We start from the raw sequence: 21,090 nt of genomic DNA on the forward strand, positions 1-21,090 counted from the left end.
AAAAAATATATTATGAATTAAACTATATGGCTGACTCAACAGCCATTTAATGGGCAAATGGGCAATTCCTTCATTTTGCCATCATCGATTAAACAGACAACAAGGCCTGGAATTTATTTGAGGTGTGGTACTTTCAGTTGAAAGGTTTTGCTGTGATAAATGTGGCCAAAGAAGCTCTTCATACAGGTGAAACAAGGCATATGCAAAAGGCCATGCAAGAAATTGCTGCAATATTAGGGGTAGAAAATTTTAATCTTAACCCAACTGATTATTTCAAAAGTTTGGACAGAAAGGCCCACAAACAAACAGCAACTTAAAGCTGCTGCAGTAAAGGCCTAGCAGAGCATTAAAATGTTTTTGTTAAACCCAGTGAATTAAAGCTGAAAGTCTGCATCAGATTTTTTTCCATTTAAAATGTGGAGAATCAAAAATAGAAAAAGTTATCTCTGTCCAAATATCTATGGACCTCACTGTAGGTCTACTGTTAATTAGATTTTCACATGACTTATCAGTTATCATTAATTTTACTGCAAATGGACTCATTGGAGAATCCCTATATAAATATCCATCTACTTTCCAGCTAGACAAGTGTTTCTGTTCCTAAAACAAAAAAGGAAGTGAGGGAAGGACACAGGAAATTTTTCCAGCTCTTCCTCCTCTATCAGACATTCTCTCCATACCTGAGAGTCTCCAGTCTCCAGCCAGGATCCCTCAGTCCAGCCGACAGCAGCTCAATTCCTGAGTCTCCTGGATGATTGTAACTCAGGTCCAGCTCTCTTAGATGGGAGGGGTTGGAGCTCAGAGCTGAAGCCAAATTGATACAGCCTTCCTCTGTGACCAGACAGCCTGACAGACTGTAGACACACAAAACAACCCATCTGAAAACACTTCACTTTTTTGGCTCTCGATTCCAGAGGAAGCCAATGATGATAAGCTAATATGGAGAAAATACAGTCCCTCTTTCAAGTCTCTCTTAGTGTTCTTGCTGCAGCATGTTGGATGAACTGAAGATTTTCAGAGAGTTTTCAGAACAACAATGAATTTAATTAATCCAGCCTGGAAGTAATGTGCACATTAATGTAATATGAGTGTAATTCAGAGTCAAATAATCAAACTAATTATAAATAAAAAGGCACCAGACAATTCTATAACCCTTTGCCATTTATTCATTAATGTAGTATGGATTCTAAATAATGCTGAGTGGAAAAGACTGAATCCTGACCTCAGAGTTTCCAGAGTACAATGTGGACTCTCCAATGCAGCAGACATGAGCTTCAACCCTGAATCATCCAAATCGTTGTTACTCAGGTCCAGCTCTGTCAGCGTAGAGGACTGGGAGCAGACAGCTGTGGACAGAGCTTCACAGCTTCTTCCTGTGAGATTACAGTCACTTGTTCTAAAAATAAAGAACACCGCACACAAACAGAAACACACACACACACAACTGAATTTAAATGACTAAGTAGGTCAGGTAATATTTGATGTTGTTTCAGGTCTACCTGGAATTTGCATTTCATTATTTCAAACAGATCAGAAATGTGGCACTGTTCTGTGATTTGGAAATAATGGCAAAATTAACAGTAATGGAAAAAAAATGGACTTTATTAGATAAATCTTTTATTGGTTAATTATGTCATTTGATGAAAACAATCATTTTGTTCTGACCTCAGAGTTTTTAGTGTACAGTGTGGACTTTGTAGTCCAGCAGACAAAAGCTTCACTCCTGAATCTTGTAGGTTGTTGTTACTCAGGTCCAGCACTCTCAAAACAGAGAACTTAGAACTTAGCGCAAAAGACAGAGCTTCACAGCTCATCTCTGACAGGAAACAAACACCAAGTCTAGAAATAAAGAACACACACATGCAAAAGCTGAATTTAAAATATATTGATGGTGCAGTGATACAGAGTTTCTATGTTGAGCTATATTTAATGTTGTTTCGCGACTGGCTGGAATGCTATTTCCTTATTTTTAATACATCTGAAATATGGCAATTTGTTGTGATTTATAAAGAATGAAAACTAGTAAGCTGCAATAACAAACTGATGAAGCTGACATTTAATAGCTAAAAGTTTACATTGTTTAAATATTTAATTTGATGAAAAATAAATATCCTTTGAGCTGACGTCAGAGTTTCCAGTGTACTGCATGGACTCTGCAGTGCAGCAGATAGAGGCTTCACTCCTGAATCATGTAGGGTGTTGTTACTCAGGTCCAGCCCTCTCAGACTAGAGGACTGGGAGCTGAGAACAGAGGACAGAGCTTCACAGCTTGACTGTGACAGAAAACAGCCACTTAGTCTAGAAATAAAGAAAAAAACACACAGAGACAAAGCTGAATTTAAAGTGGATTCATGTAGTTCATGGTGAAGTGATCAGTTACTAGGTCTGGCAATATTTAGTGTTGTTTCAGGACTGGCTGGAATAGCTATTTCCTTATTTTTAACATATCAGAAATATGGTATTTTGTTATGATTTATAAATAATGGAAACTAGTAAGTAAGTAAAACAAATTGATTAAGCTGACATTCATAAGCTAAAAGTTTTCATTTTTCATTTATATAATTTGATGAAAATAAATATGCTTTGATCTGACCTCAGAGTTTCCAGTGTAAAAAGTGGACTCTGCAGTGCAGCAAACAGATGCTTCATTTTTGAATCTTGTAGGGTGTTGTTACTTAGGTCCAGGTCTCTCAAACTAGACTGGGAGCTGAGAACTGTGGACAGAGCTACACAGCTTCTCTCTGAGAGGTTACAGCCACTCAGTCTGGAAAATAAAAAAATAAAAAGTGAATTTAGGTTTAATACCAAAAACCTTCATTGTTACAAGTGAAGAAAAGTAATGTCAGTAGATACTACAATTCATAGTTAACAAAATTAAGCAAAAAAATAACTAAGGGTCGGCAACCTGCGGCTCCAGAGCCACATGTGGCTCTTCAGCCTCCTTGTAGCTGCTCCCTTTGGCCACAATCATAAAACCACAACCATAAATAAAGGGCATTTCTTAATTCATTTTAATTCATAGATTATTATTATTGATTGATTGATCGATTGATCGATTGATAGATAATACTTTAATCATCCCGAGGGAAATTGGGTTAAGGCTGCAAGCCTTGCCAGCGCCATCTTACCCTTTCGACCATACATAGATTACACAAACACTGCATGGGGAAGACAGGTCAGAGAGGTACAACAATGGAAAATGCACAACATGGGGAAAAACGAGAAGAAAAAAAGAACTCCCCCCAGACTGAGCTCCAACAGGGAGATCAGTTTGAGAACAGAAAACACACACTGCAGCACATACCACATAAATCATCAGATCTCACAACAAAGAAGACATAAGCTCCGAAGGCGTTTGAAGGGGGTGGGGGGTGGGGGGGGGGGGGGGGTTAAGCCACCGACAATTTTGTTCATTGTTAGGAGAAGTCAAGAATGAATATTCAGATCTCCTGCTGTACAAAAGGTCTGGTGTCTGTCAAGGGGAGTGGCGCTGATTTGCTTCGCTCCCTGTCTGGAACTTGTGAAATCCTTGTTGGAAAGCAAAGGCCTCAACTATCCTGAACTGGAAGACCTCGATTGGCTAGGTAAGTTTTACTTCATGGTGGATATGACAAGTCACTTGAAGACGCAGAATAAAAATCTCCAAGGAAAGGGAAGCAGGGCCATGCAAATGCTGGAGGATGTTTTGGCAGTGTTCGCAAGAGATGCACAAAAAGGCACAGTCTCTCACTTCCCCTCCCTAAGAGATTTCAATGAAGCCAACAGTCAAATAAATGATGATCCTTTCCACCGTGCCTTCATTGCAATGCAAGCTGCATTTGGAGAAAGATTCAGTGATTTCAGAAAGGAGTAACCTACTCTCTTTCTTTGTCACACCGCTCAACATTAACCCATCCCTGCTGAACACAGTTGCATTCACTGCAATAAGTAAGCCAGATCTAGAAATTGAACAAGCTGAAAGAGCGGATAAAGATTTGAGGGTAAATACGTTCAAATCAGAAGGCTACATTCACTAAAGAGCACAAATGGAGTGATATGGAAAAACTCCCCAACACAGACAGTTTTTAAAACATGCAGTGCAATTCCTGACATGAAAAAGTATGCATTTAGAGTTTTGTCCATCTTTGGCTCAACATACTTATCCAAGCAAGTTTTTTTAAGCATGAACTTCATCAGTGTTGGGAAGGTTACTTTTAAAATGTATTGTTTGTGAAGGTTCTCAGTCATCCAGGTCATCGTAGTCTAATGAGCTTGGAAAGAAAAAGCGTCTGGACTTCTTTAAGTTGCTTGAAGACGTTTCACCTCTCATCCGAGAAGCTTCTTCAGTAAGGTCAAATGGCGGAGACTCCCAGATTTAAACCCACTGGTAGTAAACCCCAAAAATGTAAAATGTATTCCACTACAGATTAGAGAATACATAGCCCAAAATGTATTTTGTAACGTATTCCGTTACGTTACTCAATGAAAGTAACTGTCAGGTTTATATTGTTGATTCTCATTTATGCTTAGAAATATTTACTCATTTATGCTTAGAGTTTTATAATCAATTGCATATTGATAGGGGTCTGATCCTTAGCAGTCTGTAAAGACTCTGTGTGCCTTCCAGAGTGTTCTGGCATACACACTCACATCCTGGGGTCGTGAGAGAGGTCGTACCTTCTTTTATTGTTTTATGGTATAGCAAACACAAGTATATCTGTTTCAGTATAAGTGCCTTTTATTTAGATGAACTGCTGGACTGCAGGTTGTGGGAAGTCGTTCACAGGGTCACGTCTTGACCCCCCCCCCCCAAACACACACACACACGGTACTCTTTGTTCATGTGCATACCTATGTAAGATATCCTATGTTAATGAACCCGTGCATATTCATGTAATGTCAATAAAGAACAGTGTTGCGAGGGAGCAGATGAGAGCAACTGGGGTCAAGTAAAGGAACGGCGCTCATCCAGTTCTCTCCCTCATGCACGATTAACATAAAGAACTTTGGTGACTTCCGTCTTGCTTTTGCTGTTGTAGTAGAATTGTCTCGTTCCAGCGAGGGGTTGTGCTAGACAAACCCATCACTAAAGTATTCTGAAAACTTTGGATTACTAAATATATTGTCATGCTTTTTACAACTACATGGATGTACTATTGCTGTGTGATTTATTACTGTTACTGAAGGTCTGATCTATAGTATAAGGACCTCTGGCTAATACATCAGGTTCCGTGTCGGGCTCGTAGCCGACACGGAACCCGTGGGTCTCTCGCAAGCAAGGTTGACCCACATAAATTTGCTTGCGAGAGACCCACGGGACAGACAGAGAAAGCGGTTGAAAGGCTGCTCCAATTGAACTTATTGTTGTTTTGGAGGAAAACACGAACACAGTGCACAGTTGAGTCTTAATAGCTTACTTACAACTGGGCTCGTCAGGCACTCTTCTTGGCTGCAGTGGTTATTATTATATTTACATGCTTCCATCTCCCGTTTCTGCTCGATGACAGCTGGTACTTTTCCACTCTCCTTTCTCTCCTTCCTCGCGCTCACAGACACATAACTGGTATGGAAGTCCTTTCTCCCTGCAGCACGGACTACACTGCCCATGATGCTACATTCTTTAGAGCTATGCCTGTAGCATTCTGCCTATTAGCTTTGCACAACAGCAAAAAGGCGCTCTCTCACCCAGGAAACACACAGTCACAGAGAGAGAGCGTCACCCTGTAACCATGGCAACAGTAACACTGCCGCCTGGAACAACAGAACGTAGCTGTCAAAGCCAAACAGTCCTGACCCGCGACAATATGAAACAGAAAAATACCGCCATATAATCCATTTATTTCAACAAAGTAACTGTATTCTAAATACCACCTTTTTAAACAGTAACTGTAACGGAATGCAGTTACTTATATTTTGTATTTTAAATACGTAACGGCGGTACCTGTATTCCGTTACTCCCCAACACTGAACTTCAGACACAGAAGTCACAGTAAACAGGTAAGAAAAACAGCATTTAATAAGCTATGATTTTTCAGAAAGAAAAAGTATTTCAGACTTTGAGCTGATATAGATTTTATGTATGTTCAGGTGCTTTTATCGAGGAACGGGACCGCGACACAACTCCTACATACTTCAAGGACTGTTTACTTCAGAATCAGCTGATCGCCCTGATGCCGGCTGGTTGGCCGGCCAGACCCACAGAAGTGCCAGTTGAAATTTGAAGGAAAACAGGAAGACAGAAAAGAAGAAAGAGGGAGACGATGAGACAGCAGTGGCTCGAAGCGAGCGAGGAGGAGGTACAAACCACGTCTGCCGTCTATCGTAATGGGAAATGTGCGATCGTTAATAAATAAAATTGATAAGCTCTCAGCGCTGGTACAGAGTCAGAGGGAATACTGGGAGTGTAGCCTGATGTGTTTCACTGAATCATGGATGCACCAGGACATTCACAATTATAACGCACCCGTGGAAGTCCATCTGGACCAGCCGGATACCACTGTGAGCATCATGACTTTTTTACTTTTCCAGTGTTTTCAATGCTATCAGGCCAACCCTCCTGGGAAATAAGTTGACAGCGATGCAGGTTGATGCTTCTCTGGTGTCCTGGATTGTTGATTAACTGACAGGAAGTGTGCGTGCGTCTTCCACAGTGTGTGTCTTACAAGGTAATCAGCAACACAGAGGCACCACAAGGGACTGTCCTCTCCCCCTTCCTCTTCACCCTCTACACCACAGACTTCAGCCACTGCACCGAGACCTCCATCTTCAGAAGTTTTCTGATGACTCTTGAGTACTGGGCTGTGGTCGAGTTCTTTGTCACATGGTGTGAGAAGAATCCTCTTCAGCTCAACGTGGCAAAGACAAAAGAATTGATCGTGGGCTTCAGGAAGACCAGAAAACACTTGACCCCGGTTTCAATCCAGGGGGTCAATGTTGACATTGTGGACAACTATAAATACCTCGGAGTATACATTGACAGGAATTTGGATTAAACTGGGCTAAAAACACCACAGCGCTTTACAGGAAGGGCCAGAGTCGCCTCTATTGTTTCAGGGGTCTGAGGTCCTTGAACATCTGCCGGACTATGCTAAGGATTTTCTAAGAGTCTGTTGTGGCCAGTACAATCCTCTACACCAGGGAGCAGGCTGAGAGTTGATGATGCCAACAGACTCGATAAACTGATCCGTAAGGCCAGTAATTTTGTGGGGATGGAGCTGGACTCCCTTAAGGTGGTGTTGGAGAGGCGGATGTTTTCCGAAATAAAGACAATGTTGGATAATACCTCCAACCCACTCCATGACGTGCTTGTCAGTCACAGGAGCATGTTCAGTCAGAGACTGAAAGTACCAAAAAGCACCACATAACGACACAGGAAATCATTCCTGCCTGTGGCCAATTTTGTACAATTCATCCACTTAACACACTGTATACTGCAATAGCTACAACCTTTTTGCACATGCTCTTCTACTTTTTAAGCTATTTATCAATAAGTGACTTATATGTGTATATATATGCATGTATATATTGTTTATATTGTGTCTATTTCTTACTTATCGTATTGTCTGTCTTTTTTACTGTTTATACTGGAGCACCGTAACCAAAATAATTTACCCTAGGGATCAACAGTGTTGGGGAGTAACGAAATACATCTACCGCGGTTACGTATTTAAAATACGAAATATGAGTAACTGTATTCTGTTACAGTTACTGTTTAACAAGGTAGCATTCAGAATACAATTACTCTGTTGAAATGAATGGATTACATGGCGGTCTTTTCCTGTTCCATATGTTAAGCTATGCTCTCTCTATTTTTGCTAATTCCACGCTGGTGGACACCCAAACAAAATACGCATTAAGACGCTCTAATGCCTGGGTTTCAATCTCACAGCCATGTCACCTCTACTTGCATTATGATGTGAAGAAATATTTGTAAAAAGTATTATTCAAAAAATGATTTAATATGAAGGCAGAGTGTTAAAGGCATAGCATGTATGAAGTATGTAAATATAATAATAACCACTGCAGCCAAAAAGACTGCCTGACAAGCCCAGTTGCAAGTAAGCTATTAAGACTCGACTGTACACTGTGTTCATGTTTTTCCTCCGAAACAATAAGTCCCATTGGCGCAGCCTTTCAATGACCTAGACAACAAAGTAAAGCTAGTTTTCAGCTAAGAACCCGACACAGAACGTACGTAATAGCCAGAGGTCCCTTTGCTACGGTTCGGAGCTGCGGACCCGTTTTTTAAACGCCCCGAATAGTTTTCTATACGAGATCGCTGCGAAAAGTGCAGCCTTACCTAATGTCCACCTACTGCTACTCATTTATATTAAGATTTAAAAATCTAGTTGGTATTGGTATGATGAGTAACCTTCAGTAATAGTAATAAATCACACAGCAATAGTACATTCATGTAGTTGTAAAAAGCATGATAATATATTAAGTAATTTAAAGTATTCAGAATACGTTACTCTCATTGAGTAACGTAACGGAATATGTTACAAAATACATTTTAGGCCATGTATTCTCTAATCTGTAGTGGAAGACATTTTAAAAGTAACCTTCCCAACAGTGGGGATCAATAAAGTATTCTGATTCTGATTCTGATTCCTGAGTCTGGAAACTATCCATGGCAAATTTGATCAACAATAGTGAATGGTGATCGTATGTCTGCAATAATGTGACACCAGACAAAAATGTAAAAACAATACTGATAAAGCATGTAATATAAACAAACACAAAGGAAGATTAAGAAGCCAGGCGAAACATATTATTATTGTTTTTATCTGCTATCATCAGATCTTGCCTCATCAGTGCTGACTTCATCTTCACTGACTGATGGAACACAACTTGAACCTGTGGAGGCTGAAAAACGGTCCTGTCAAACGTCTCCCTGTCTGAAAGCACTGAAACTTCTTCACATTTGCCTTCAGACACACCCTGAACATTTATGAACTAAATAAAGGTTCAAACATCAAACAACTGAAACACAGAAAAACAATGACAGCTGCAATCAGTGAACTCACCTCAGAGTCTCCAGTCGACAATTTGAACTCTCAAGTCCAGCACACAGAAACATTACTGCTGAATCCAGCAGCTCGTTTCCACTCATATCTAACTCTGTCAGCTGGGAGGGGGGGTTGGACTTCAAAACTGAGGCCACAACTTCACAGTGAGCCTCTAAGAGTCCACAATAAGTCAGTCTAGGATTATAGAAAATATAAAATTTGGTGTTATGAAAGCAGAAATTTAAAATTTTTTAAAAAGTCCACATTCTTCCCATCAATTGTTCCATCTGTCCTGCTCACTTCTCCAATGGTTGTACATGCTGTCATTAACATCGCTTCACTGCTCATCAGCCATGCCACTTTGCTAGCTAAAACACCGGTGTCAGCACATGAGGACGCTGTCATAGCCTGACAACGATGTTGATTAGCTGCCTAAATATGAATGTGAATTGTGTGATTGGCTGGACTATACGATAAGGTGGCATTGTTCTAATCCCATACTGGAGCAGCCAGTCACTTACTGACTAACACTGCAAAACAGAATTGTTAACGTATATACTTTAATTTCAATTTAGGTTAGAATTATTTTTTTTTGTGTGCAACACAGATTTTTTTCTGCGCAAAGACCGTGCCAGCAGTGAGCAATTGTGCACATGCGCAGTTTAGAGGGAACATTGCTAGCAACCCTCCTCCAGATTAGGATAGTATGTAAACCTTATGATATTTATGAAGCTTCTTCCCAAACAAACACAGCATTTATAAAAGATAAATAGCTGGTAACAATGTACAGCTCACACATCTCAAACCAGGTGTACACATAGATTAGAAACATCTGCAAGTGAAATGAAAAAATGTTACTTTAAAGTATAATGTACAGTCAAATAATAATTATTGGTCAAGCACCACTTTTCTTGCACTGTTTAATCGACAGGGCGGGGTCCTGGCCTTGACCATTCAACGTGACTGACAGGTAAGATTTAAGTAAAACTTTAAGGCGCAAGTGAGATACTTAGTTGCTGGAAGTGGAGTTTCTGTCGAGCCGCGGGAAGCAGTTATAAATTAATTAGGGCCTAGAAATTTGACCGCTATCGGAGAGGGCGTTCCCAAAGTGGGGTGATTGACCAGCAGGGTGGGCAAACCTGGGCCTTAGAGGCTTTTAAAGTGGTCGAAATGAAGTGAAGTTGTGATATGGAAATGGAAATAATTGATCTTGGCAGTCAGTGTCTTTTGTTATATATAAATATGTGAATGTATAAGTGAAGTGTAAAATTGTTATTTGGATGAATGATTAAAGATGCACATTGTTTTGAGAGAAAAGGCGGTGTGTGTGTGTGAGACGATGATGAAAGTATTGCGTGAATGATGCTACAAAACTGAAATGAAAGAATGGTGATATGTGTGGAAAATTGTTAATTGTGCCAAAAGACTTCTGCTAAGCCCGCTGAAGATTTTGATGTGAATGCTGGCAAATGCAAAGAGCTTAGTATATTTAAGTGTGTGTGTGTAATAAGGGTGCATTGGTTTTAGATTAAGACTTAGCCGAGTTACAGAGGATATATAGGCTGTAAATATAAAATAACAGTTCGCTTAGGTTGTAAAAGCAGATGACAATTGAGTGAAGCAGAAAACTGTGAGCTTGTGACGTTGGAATACGAAAACAGAGGAATTAGAGACTGAATGTATTAAGACAGCAATGAAAATGATATTAATTGAATGTTTTAGTGTGTCAATACAGGTGGACTCTTCTCAACTTGAAAACATGAGTACAGCGGCAAAAGCATAGATTAACAGAATTGGGATGAAAACAGGCCAGGCTTTGGCTTAGAATTTGACAGCTTCACCTCTCATTGTCTCCTTATCCTGAGAAGGAGTTTAAAGGACAGTCAATCTCCTGATGAAGACAGAAGACAGACAGAACACCGTGTACTTGAAGAATTAACAGCAGGCGAAAGACAGTTGTGGAGCAGGGAAATTATTTTACTGCTATTGTTAAATAATTGTCATCATTACCATTGCATTAATAATATAATCTGTAGTTTATATTGCGTTTAGAGGTTGAACAGTGTGTGTGTCTTTCAGAAAGGCTAAAAGTAACAGGACAGGAAGTTGCAGGAGAGAAAGCAGAAGTGAAAGCAGTCTAAATATTTTGAGCAGCAGGCTAAGACGAGGCTTTAACAATGTAACAGATAGCTTTAAGAAGGCCTTAAGATGTTATGCATACAGTTATTATGTTGACCTTGTATTTCAGGTGCAGTTATAACTATTTTATACACATTGCATATCTGTGCTTATTAAAGAGTTGGAGCTCGGTCAATTAATTGGAGGTTGTAAGCTTTGTTCGGCGCGATGTCCGGACAATCTATTGTGCAAGTGACTTGGAGCCATAGAAGGAATTGCAGTGCATGCTTACAAAACACTTATATATCAGGTCATTTTATATTAAGGTTAAGTAGAGGTTCTTGGTTAAAACATTTATTTAGTAAGAAGACATACATAAAGTCTCAGTGAGCCTCTGGCCTGGTGAAAGGTCAGAAGTACAACAGGTGAATTGAGAAAGAGCATTTAAGGACAAGAGACAGTTAGTAGGTGAAGAGGTGACACAAAGAACATGTGAGGTCAACACACACACACACATGAGTTAGATTTATTTAGAGGAGAGATTAGTCATGTCTGGATTGGAACTGTGAAAGAGTCTCGGTAAAAGAGGAACCGGTCCTTGTCTTCTTGGCAAGAAAGAGGAACTGAAAGGTTGACCGGAGGAATCGGCCATGAAAATAGAAAATGATGTTCTTTCAAATTGGGTGAAAAGTCATTGTGGTGCTGATTTGATCTATGTATAAAATGTATCTGTGACGCATGAAGGGGCGTCAGTAAATTTAAGCCCTGATGGTATAAAATGTCTGTTTATGCTTTGATTAAGTTGAAGATCACTTGCTGTCTGCGTACAGAGTGTCTTCCCACGCGTGTATTCATTAAAATCATTGTTTGACCAAGATCTTCTGGACCATGGTGGTTTGTACTCTCCTTCCTCAATTCTTGAACCTTAACACAGTGCAACTGAACTATAACACTGAAGACTCCAGCAGTAGCATGTAAGGAAGCACGTGATGCAACATGCACTGTGAATTACAGGCTGGGAAGAACAGTGGGATAAATGACTGTGGGAAAGCACTGGACACTGATTTTCAGGTTTGCCATGCTGGGAGTTAACCTAAAGGGAAAGACTGAAAAGATCTACTGAGAAGAAGAAACAGCTGACAGTGTTGGCTGAAGATTTTAAGGCCACACCGGACACCGTGAGAAGAGGGACAGGGACCAGTCAGAGGTGAAGCCAGGACGAGTTCGAGTGCGAGAATACAGGATATAATTTGATTGAAATTGAAGCCTGAACTCATGATGGTTTAGAGAATGTCTCAGTTTTGTTATTTTCAGGGCAAAGCAGACCTGGACCAATTTTCCACAAAGTTTTTATAACTTATGCATGTAATGACACAAGAGGGGGCATCAGAAAACATACCCTGATGCTATAAAGACAACTGCTGGTGTATTTTTGGGCGGAGATCGATGCTGTCTGCGTACAGTGTTCATCTCCCACGCGTGTGTTCATTAAAACATCGTTTGATCTAACCCTTCTGGACCACTGTTGTGATTTTGGATTCCTCCTGTGTCCCTCCTCGATATTTGAATCCGTAACATGTACCATTACATTAAGAGGAGCAAATGAAATCAAAATATGTTGTATGAAGAACATGATTGATAACTGTTTTGTCTTAAGTTTTGTTATAACACAGGTATTACAAGTGGGAAATGTGAGTTTTAAAAATGAAGTTAGTGTTAACACACAGGTGTTGTTTCTAGGCAGCTCTGAATGGAGCCAGGAGTTTAAAAGATTTAACATGATGATTAAACTGATTTTCTTCCTAAACACATGTTTGGAGGCCTGGGGCAATACACCCGAGCGGAGAATTGCTGAGGGTTTTAGAGAAATAATGTGACTAAGGTTTTCTTTTAATTTTATAAGAGGTGGTGAAATATTTTCAGTATTTTCAGTTTTAGTAGCTGGTCTTTAGCTTATTTGACATATGAGGTGTTTCATGAGGGGGTGATTTTGTGTTTAAGTTGAAATAAGGGGCTTTATGATCATGTTTGGACTTTCTGGGAGCTTGATAATTTAGCTATGATAAAACTTACGCATAAGTAATTGCTTTTATGCTAAAACTTAATTGATTGGAAATGTTTGTTTTCTCTTTGATATTTTAGTAAAATAAGCGGTTATAATGACTTAAAGTGCTCATGAAGAGATGATCTATTGTGAAAGGTGACAGGGTGTAAAAGGTCAATGAAGATGTTTGCAGAGACAGATAACATGTACTGCGAATTGTAGGTCAGAGTTAAGGCACATTCTGCTTGGCAACTTTCGCAGTTGCAGAAGCAACAGTTTGTGTACAGGATGTTGATAATCAGATAAGAGGAGAAGAGAGTGAGCAACAGGAAACACCTGGAGGGACGTGACAGCGGCTCTTTAAGTGTGTTAAAGAATGTCAAAAGTGTCACTTAAAGGATAGAGCCCAGAACATGATAGGTTGAACTAACTTTGAATAATTAAAAGAACAATTGATACGCATAGTAGACTCGTAAGGCGTAGTAGGGAAAGGTGTTTTGTTTCCTTTGCAGGACATTTCGGGACCACAGCGACCACAGGGGTGGCGAGACTCCAGGGAGCACCGGACCGAACGGAACCACCAGAGAGGGGCACCCAAAAGAAGCACAGAGCACCACAGTTGAATAAAATTTGTTGTTTAGGGTTAGTTCAAGAATACAAAGAACGGAATTTAATAAGATCTACTCGATTTTCCCACACAGCCATCTCAGTTTACAGAGAATCTCCTGAAAAAACGGAAAAAACTAATTAACAGGTCATTGGATAATATTTGAGGGTCTGCATTTGTGAATTTCATCATTTTTCATTTACATATTTTTTTTCTTCTCTGACAACTCAGTCATGCGATTCTGACTTTAAAGTTTGTTTCATGTTGAACTCTGAGAGTGACCTCTGACCCTCACTGACTCAAACGCCTCCAGATTCAGACGAATGATGCTTCCAGCCTTGCTAATTAGTTTATTGATTCTGCTCCACCTCTGCTGATTCAGACTGTTTTTATTGATTCATCAAACATGCTTGTACTGTAATTTTTGATCCCTGTATATATTTTATATCCTCAAGTTGAGAAACAGTGGCAGATGGTCTGGTGCTCTCTATCAGCACTTCAACTACTTTCACAGTCTAGGAACATCTCTGTCCACTACAAAATGTGAAATGCATCTGCTTGCAAGATTTCCTCTCAGTGATTATTTGAAGAATTGTAAAGGCCCACATTCAGAGACTTTTCAGCTTATACACCTACATATGTGTAAGGATATAAATATTTTGTATAGTATGGTTATATTGGACTCAGTTGGTTTTCCCGGTATCTGTCTAGTTTGTGTTTTCCTGTTTAAGACACTGCTCTGTTTCAGTGACTCTGCTGTAACTGTAAAAAAGGCATTCATTCATTCATTCATCTTCCTCCTACAACACTAACACAAGTCAGTGTTTACATTTTCTCTCCATGTCCTCATAGATGTTATTAAATTTCATAATCATTAAGTAATGTTTTGACGGTACTTTTTTTTAGATACAGGTGTTAAGCTGAGATCTGATATCCGTCCATTGATCCATTGCTACTCATTAATTACCCACCTTGGATGTTAAAGAAGTTAGCAGTGAGCTATTCCATATCACTACATCCTAAAAATTCATAACTAAAGGAGAATCAAAATTAAGTCACACCAAACAGTTAAAAAAAGTGCTTATAAAATGCATCTTAATGGCTATGCTATGTATTCACATGCAAAATTATGCTGACAGGTGATTTAACTTAGAAATATGATCTGAAATTTGTCATTTTCTTTGATTTTAATTTCAGACTTTTTAAAAACCTAAAGAAAACCTGGTGTATTTCTGAATAAAAAATCTACTGCTCTATTCTGATGATGGTAATGAACCAATTTGGACTCACCGAGCCTTTCTGCAGTTCCTCACAGCTGGAATCAATCTCAGTCGTCCCCGTTTTGATGTGTTGTATTTCTGCAGGTCCAACTCATCCAGTACCTCCACTGACATCTGCAGCATGAAGGCCAGAGCTGAGCAGTGGATCTCAGAGAGTTCCTTGTCTGATCTGTTCTCTGACTTCAGGAACTCTTGGATGTCTTCATGTACTGAGAGGTCGTTCATCTCCATCAGACAGTGGAAAATGTTGATGCTTCTGTCAGGAGAGTTTTGATCACTATTCATCTTCTTTAGGCTGTTTATGGCACTCTGGATGGCTTCTGGACTGTTCTCTGTCTGACCCAGCAGACCTCCTAAGAGTCTCTGGTTGGACTCCAGACAGAGGCCATGAAGGAAGCGAACAAATAGGTCCAGGTGGCCATTTTGACTCTGGAGGGATTTTTTCATGACTCTCTTCAGGAAAACATTCAGAGATGACTCATTGTAGTCTATCCTCAGGAAGTCCACTACCACCTTTGCCGCCGTGTTGGTGAAACAGTGGAACATGTAGACTGCAGCCAGAAACTCCTGAATGCTCAGATGAACAAAGCAGTAGACTGGTTTCTGGAAGATCACACACTCTCTTTTGAAGATCTCTGTACAAACTCCTGAGTACACCGAGGCCTCTGTCACATCCAGACCACACTGCTCCAGGTCTTCTTGGTAGAACATGATGTTTCCTTTCTCCAGATGTTCAAATGCCAGCTTTCCCAGCTTCAGAAGAACTTCCCTGTCAGCCTCCGTCAGCTCATGTGGACTCGTCTCATGTCCCTCACAGTAGTTTTTCTTCTTCCTCTTTGTCTGAACCAGCAGGAAGTGTGAGTACATGTCAGTTAGGGTCTTGGGAAGCTCTCCTCTCTGCTCTGTAGTCAAGGTGTGCTCCAGAACTGTAGCAGTGATCCAGCAGAAGACTGGGATACTACACATGATGTTGAGGCTTCTGGATGTCTTCATGTGGGAGATGATTCTGCTGGACAGCTCTTCATCACTGAATCTCCTCCTGAAGTACTCCTCCTTCTGGGCGTCAGTGAAGCCTCGTACTTCTGTTAGCCTGTCAACACATGTAGGAGGGATCTGATTGGCTGCTGCAGGACGGGAAGTTATCCAGACGAGAGCCGAGGGAAGCAGATTCCCCTGGATGAGGTTTGTCAGCAGCTGGCTGACTGATGACTTCTGTGTGACATCAGACAGCAGCTTCCTGTTGGTGAAATCCAATGAAAGTCTGCTTTCATCCAGGCCGTCAAAGATGAACAAAAGCTGAGAGACAGCGAGCTTCTCTGCTGTGACCTTCTGTAATGTTGGATGGAAAACATGGAGCAGCTCCAGAAGACTGTACTGCTCATCTCTGATCAGGTTCAGCTCCATGAATGAAAGCAGAACCACCACGCTGACATGTTGGTTCTCCAAGCCCTTTGCCCAGTCCAGAGTGAACTTCTGCACTGAGAAGGTTTTTCCAACACCAGCCACGCCGTTGGTCAGAACCACTCTGATGGGTCTCTGTTGGTCAGGTAAGGTTTTAAAGATGTCCTGGCACCTGATTGGAGTGTCATGGAGGGCGTCCATCTTGGAAGCTGTCTCCAGCTGCCTCACCTCATGTTGGGTATGAACCTCTTCACTCTGTCCCTCTGTGATGTAGAGCTCAGTGTAGATCCTGTTGAGGAGGGTTCTACTTCCTGTTTCATCACTTCCTTCAGTCACACATTCAAATCTTCTCCTCAGACTGATCTTATGTTCATCTAAAACCTCCTGCAGACCAACATCTGCTGAAAGAAAGAAAAACAATGAGACTAAAGAGAACGAAAACTCTTCAATGTCTGAACAACACAAGAAGTCCAGTTTTCAGAAATGAGTCCATCAGCAGACAGATGTTCAGTCTTACTTTGTACACAGCTGCTCTGACTGGCTGTCTGCAGTCCAGCTCTGGTTCTGGGTCTTTCTCCACACTGGGGACAGGAGAAGTCTCCTGATGAAGCAGACTGGTCCCAGTATGAGCAGATGCACTGTCTGCAGAAGCAGTGTCCACAGCTGGTAGAGACTGGATCCTTCAGGACGTCCTGGCACAAAGCAGAGCATGAGAGCTGCTCCTCCTCACAAACACCACTCCTCTTCCTCTCTCTGTGAACACATTTATTGATCACTCAAATCATTTACTGACTGCTGCAAAAAAAAAACAACATCCAAATTTAAGAGATTATGACCATAGATAGTGGTTAGACTACACGCCTTTGGAGCACAGGACCGCAAGTTCGATTCCTGGGGTGTCTGTATCCAGTAAGGGTCCTAAGGCTAGACCCCCTATGCTAAGCAAGCCTACCGCAGACATGACCGAAGGCGCCCAGATGAACAAGGTCCGCTTCAGGTGTTGAGGAACCAGGGCACCCTGACGAGAAGTGGGCTACTGGAACAAGAGGGCATCAGTGGGCAAGAGACGAAAACAGGGTGTTGTTGGAATGCAACTACGAAAGTAACCCTGGCGGGAGGGGTTACATGAGTAGGATGAGGGACCTATGGATTCTTCGATACCGAACATCCACAATGACAGCTCAGTGTTCCAACATTCGAAAGAAGGGACTGCTCTCACAGCTAGAGATTGACGAGGTACAACATAAATGCTACGGCAAGGGGGAGATATCATCACCCCCACCCGAGATTGGGTACCAAGCCCCAAGTGCGATAGGAGAAGGATCATTGAGTGCGAGAGGAACTGACCTGAAAGATAGGATCATGGCCAAGCTTGAAACCTGGACCCCCCGTAGCCGGTTACCAAGATTACGTGAAGTACCCTCAGAAGGTCTGCTAGATGATGTTAATGCAGCACTACGGACAATACCTACAACCACGATTACCGACACTAACAAGCTGATCTACAATACGGCAGCAGTGATCAGTGAGATGCTTGGCTACAAGTTGAACAGCCAAGATCAAGGAGGTTAGCCAACTATTGCCTAAGGAACTAAGGAACACGAGAAGCTTGAGAAATACCAAAGCTCAGAGAAGAGCTCAAGAAGATGTGGAGGGTGAAGGTGACGGTGGTCCCAGTAGTAATCAGAGCACTAGGTGCAGTGACTCCCAAGCTAGGCGAGTGGCTCCAGAAGATCCCGGGAACAACAGCGGAGATCTCTGTCCAGAAGAGCGCAGTCCTAGGAACAGCTAAGATACTGCGCAGGACCCTCAAGCTCCCAGGCCTCTGGTAGAGGACCCGAGCTCGAAGGATTGACCTCCCACACGGGCGAGTGGGGATTTTTTTTTTTTATAGCTAGCCATGGCCAAACGTTTTGAGAATCACAGAAATATTAGTTTTCACAGCTAAACTTGCTGCTAAACTTCTTTTCCATCTTTATTTCAGTTGTTTCTGTAGGGGACTGGTGACGGCTCCCGGGCCTGGCAGATCCCCAAAGAAGGCATCCCTAGGAGCAGTAATAACTGCGCGATACGAAGGTCGAAGACGTCAGCGGAATTGATTTGACTTTTTTATACAGCAAAGAGTCACAGTGACAGACACCTCGAGACTCTGCAATGATATCTCGAGGAAAACCCAACAATCATATGACCCCCTATGAGCAAGAACTTTGGTAACAGTGGGAAGGAAAAACTCCCTTTTAAAAGGAAGAAACCTCCGGCAGAACCAGGATCAGGGAGGGGCGGGGCCATTTGTTCAAGTTCAAGTTCAAATTTTATTCACCACATGCAGTGGCAGGTTGCCCTGCAGTGGAATAAACCCGCCCCCGACCATACACACACAACACAGACATCACATGGGGATACAAGTCAGAGAACGGTTGCATTACAGAAAAAAACACTGAAATGTACACTACAAAGGGAAAGTACAAGAGGAAAGAAAGAGACCTCTATTCATGCTGGGCTATAGGAGGACAGCATGAGAACAGGAAACAAAAAAACTCCTCTGCACAGAAAGCACATAAATGTCCACTGTACAACATTATAGAGCACGTGACCAACAATAAGGTTGGTTAGGGGATAAGGAGTAATCCCAGGCAACACAGCAGCCATCCTGCCACTGCGCCGACTCTCCAGCATGGGCCCAGACCCACCTCGTGTTCCCAGGAGGCGACAAGCATCGGAGGCATTGGAAGGGGAGGGGGGATGTGTGAGTGCTTACCAGTGTAAGTGTATGTGTGTGCGTATCCATAGTTCAGCTGAGACAGTGTCCTCCGCCCTATCAGGCTAAGTAAACAGTCTACCATCAAAACCAGGTGGCCTTGCATACAGTGGGAAGAACAGTCAACACACAGTCGTTATCAGGGAGTTTTTGGTCGGCTCCAGCCTTGAGCCCACAGCTGGCGCCGAGGGGGTATCCGCATTATGATGTTGATGTTGTTGATGTTGTTGATTTTTCTTTTATGCGAGCAGCTCATGAGAATTTCAAAGCTGTTCTTTAACACTCCGACACTGGTCTCTCAAACTTGCGCTCCGTGGTCTTGTCATTCTTGTGATCAGAGAGCCGATTCTGAGAACTCATGACTGCAGTGAACTGTTCCACGATGTAATCCAACTTTCGCTCAGAGGTGTTATCCTGAGCGGACTTCTCCTTGATGTAACCCAATATACGCTCAGAGGTGTTATTCTGAGTATTCACGGCAGCCGTAAGCTTCTCCAAGGTCTTAACCATGCTGCACTCAGTGAGCCTATTCTGAGAAGTCGCGCTTCGTCCCATTGTTTCAATCCCAGCGGACAGCCTTGGGGGGGTTTGAACAGCTGGTTCTGCTTTCTTAATTCTCCGATAAGCCAGGGCCAAGCCAGCTCCGATCAGCAAGAACCCTGTTATCATGGTTCCGAATAGGTAGATATCTTCAGCGTCCTCGATCGACAGTCCAGCTAGGCACACGACCCTCCATTTCTGCCACCCGTCCATTGTGTATCCGGCAGGGAAAGTCCCTCCAGGGCACTCGGGCTCTCCCGAGCCCAGAATTCTCGTTGAGAAAAGGGTGTCAATAGCATTGAGAGACCAGTTGATCAAATCCATAATTCTCTTTTAGGTTTTAGAAACAGACTGTGAGAGAGTGTTCCAGGGAAAGTAATACACACGAGACAAGACAAGGACACAAGAGGCTAAGCAGGGAAGATAAGGGGAAGGAGGAGTGGAGAAAAGTGCGACTGCCTTCGACCAGAGCCAAACGAGCAATCTGAAGCGACCGGTTGGGGAGAGAGAAGGAGAAGAGGATGAAGACGAGCACACGGAGATTGCACGGAGAGGGAACATCTCTCCATGGTGTGGAGTGAATGAACTTGGACAATTCAGGAGGAATGGCAGGAGAAGAGATCCAAGGAAGTTGCAAACAAAGACAAAAATCTTAATGGATGAATGAGGGGAACCCTCAATCGGGTAGTGACGTGGCTCGACTTTCAGCTGAAACGCTAACAGAAAAAAATGCTGGATTTGAGATTTGAGGTAGGGCTTGACGGCTCGAAAAGCTTGTGAGCTTGTCTTTGAGTGAAAGATGAAGAGGGAGGGTGCTTAGCGGGTTAATTAATTTGGATAGGGTAGCAATTATGACTGAGCTGATTTCTGAATTAACAGAAGTGACAGCAGCAGCTTGGGAAGACTGTTTAGAGGAAAATAATGTCTATAATAATAACCCCCAAAATCATCAGAGAGCAGATTGCGAGTCCATTGGACTTCGTGGGAGATGATAAGCTGTTCAGACGTAGTCAGAACCATGAGTCGACTTAGAGAGGGGTCTCGAATGATTGTGTCGAGGGTGGATGCCTGATGGTGCTAGTGATAGCACATGAGAAATGAAGGGACACCATGAAGAATTATGCACACGACGCAGTTTGGGTGTCTAAAAAGAAGTGATAGAGGACAGAACCTGGCATCTCGGTGCCACGAAGGTTTACCTTTGCTTTGCAAAGGCTCCTGCCAAAACTGGCATCTTGGGGCCGGAAGCATGCTGCTGGATTTGCAAATGAGGAATGAAGAGAGAACCTGGCATCTGGGGCGACTGTGGCTCAGGGGGTTGGGAATTGCATCTGTAACTGGAAGGTCGCCGGTTC

General features: G+C 42.1%; 1 protein-coding gene across 1 annotated transcript; it reads right to left on the reverse strand.

Annotated features, from left to right (window-relative positions):
• Positions 1–646: 646 nt before the first annotated feature.
• Positions 647–19,705, reverse strand: LOC102301348 (NACHT, LRR and PYD domains-containing protein 12). Its single transcript, XM_042217335.1, has 9 exons — positions 19,477–19,705; positions 16,955–17,212; positions 15,047–16,838; positions 9,006–9,182; positions 2,594–2,764; positions 2,125–2,298; positions 1,666–1,839; positions 1,223–1,396; positions 647–854 (listed from the first exon to the last, which is right to left on the reverse strand). The coding sequence occupies exons 1-9, from the start codon at positions 19,703–19,705 to the stop codon at positions 662–664; spliced, it is 3,342 nt and encodes a 1,113-aa protein (XP_042073269.1). The 3' UTR covers positions 647–661.
• Positions 19,706–21,090: the final 1,385 nt, after the last annotated feature.

Source organism: Haplochromis burtoni, unplaced genomic scaffold (genome assembly GCF_018398535.1).
Source record: "Haplochromis burtoni strain Fernald_Lab_line unplaced genomic scaffold, NCSU_Asbu1 Contig_1822, whole genome shotgun sequence".
Classification (NCBI taxonomy): Eukaryota; Metazoa; Chordata; class Actinopteri; order Cichliformes; family Cichlidae; genus Haplochromis; species Haplochromis burtoni.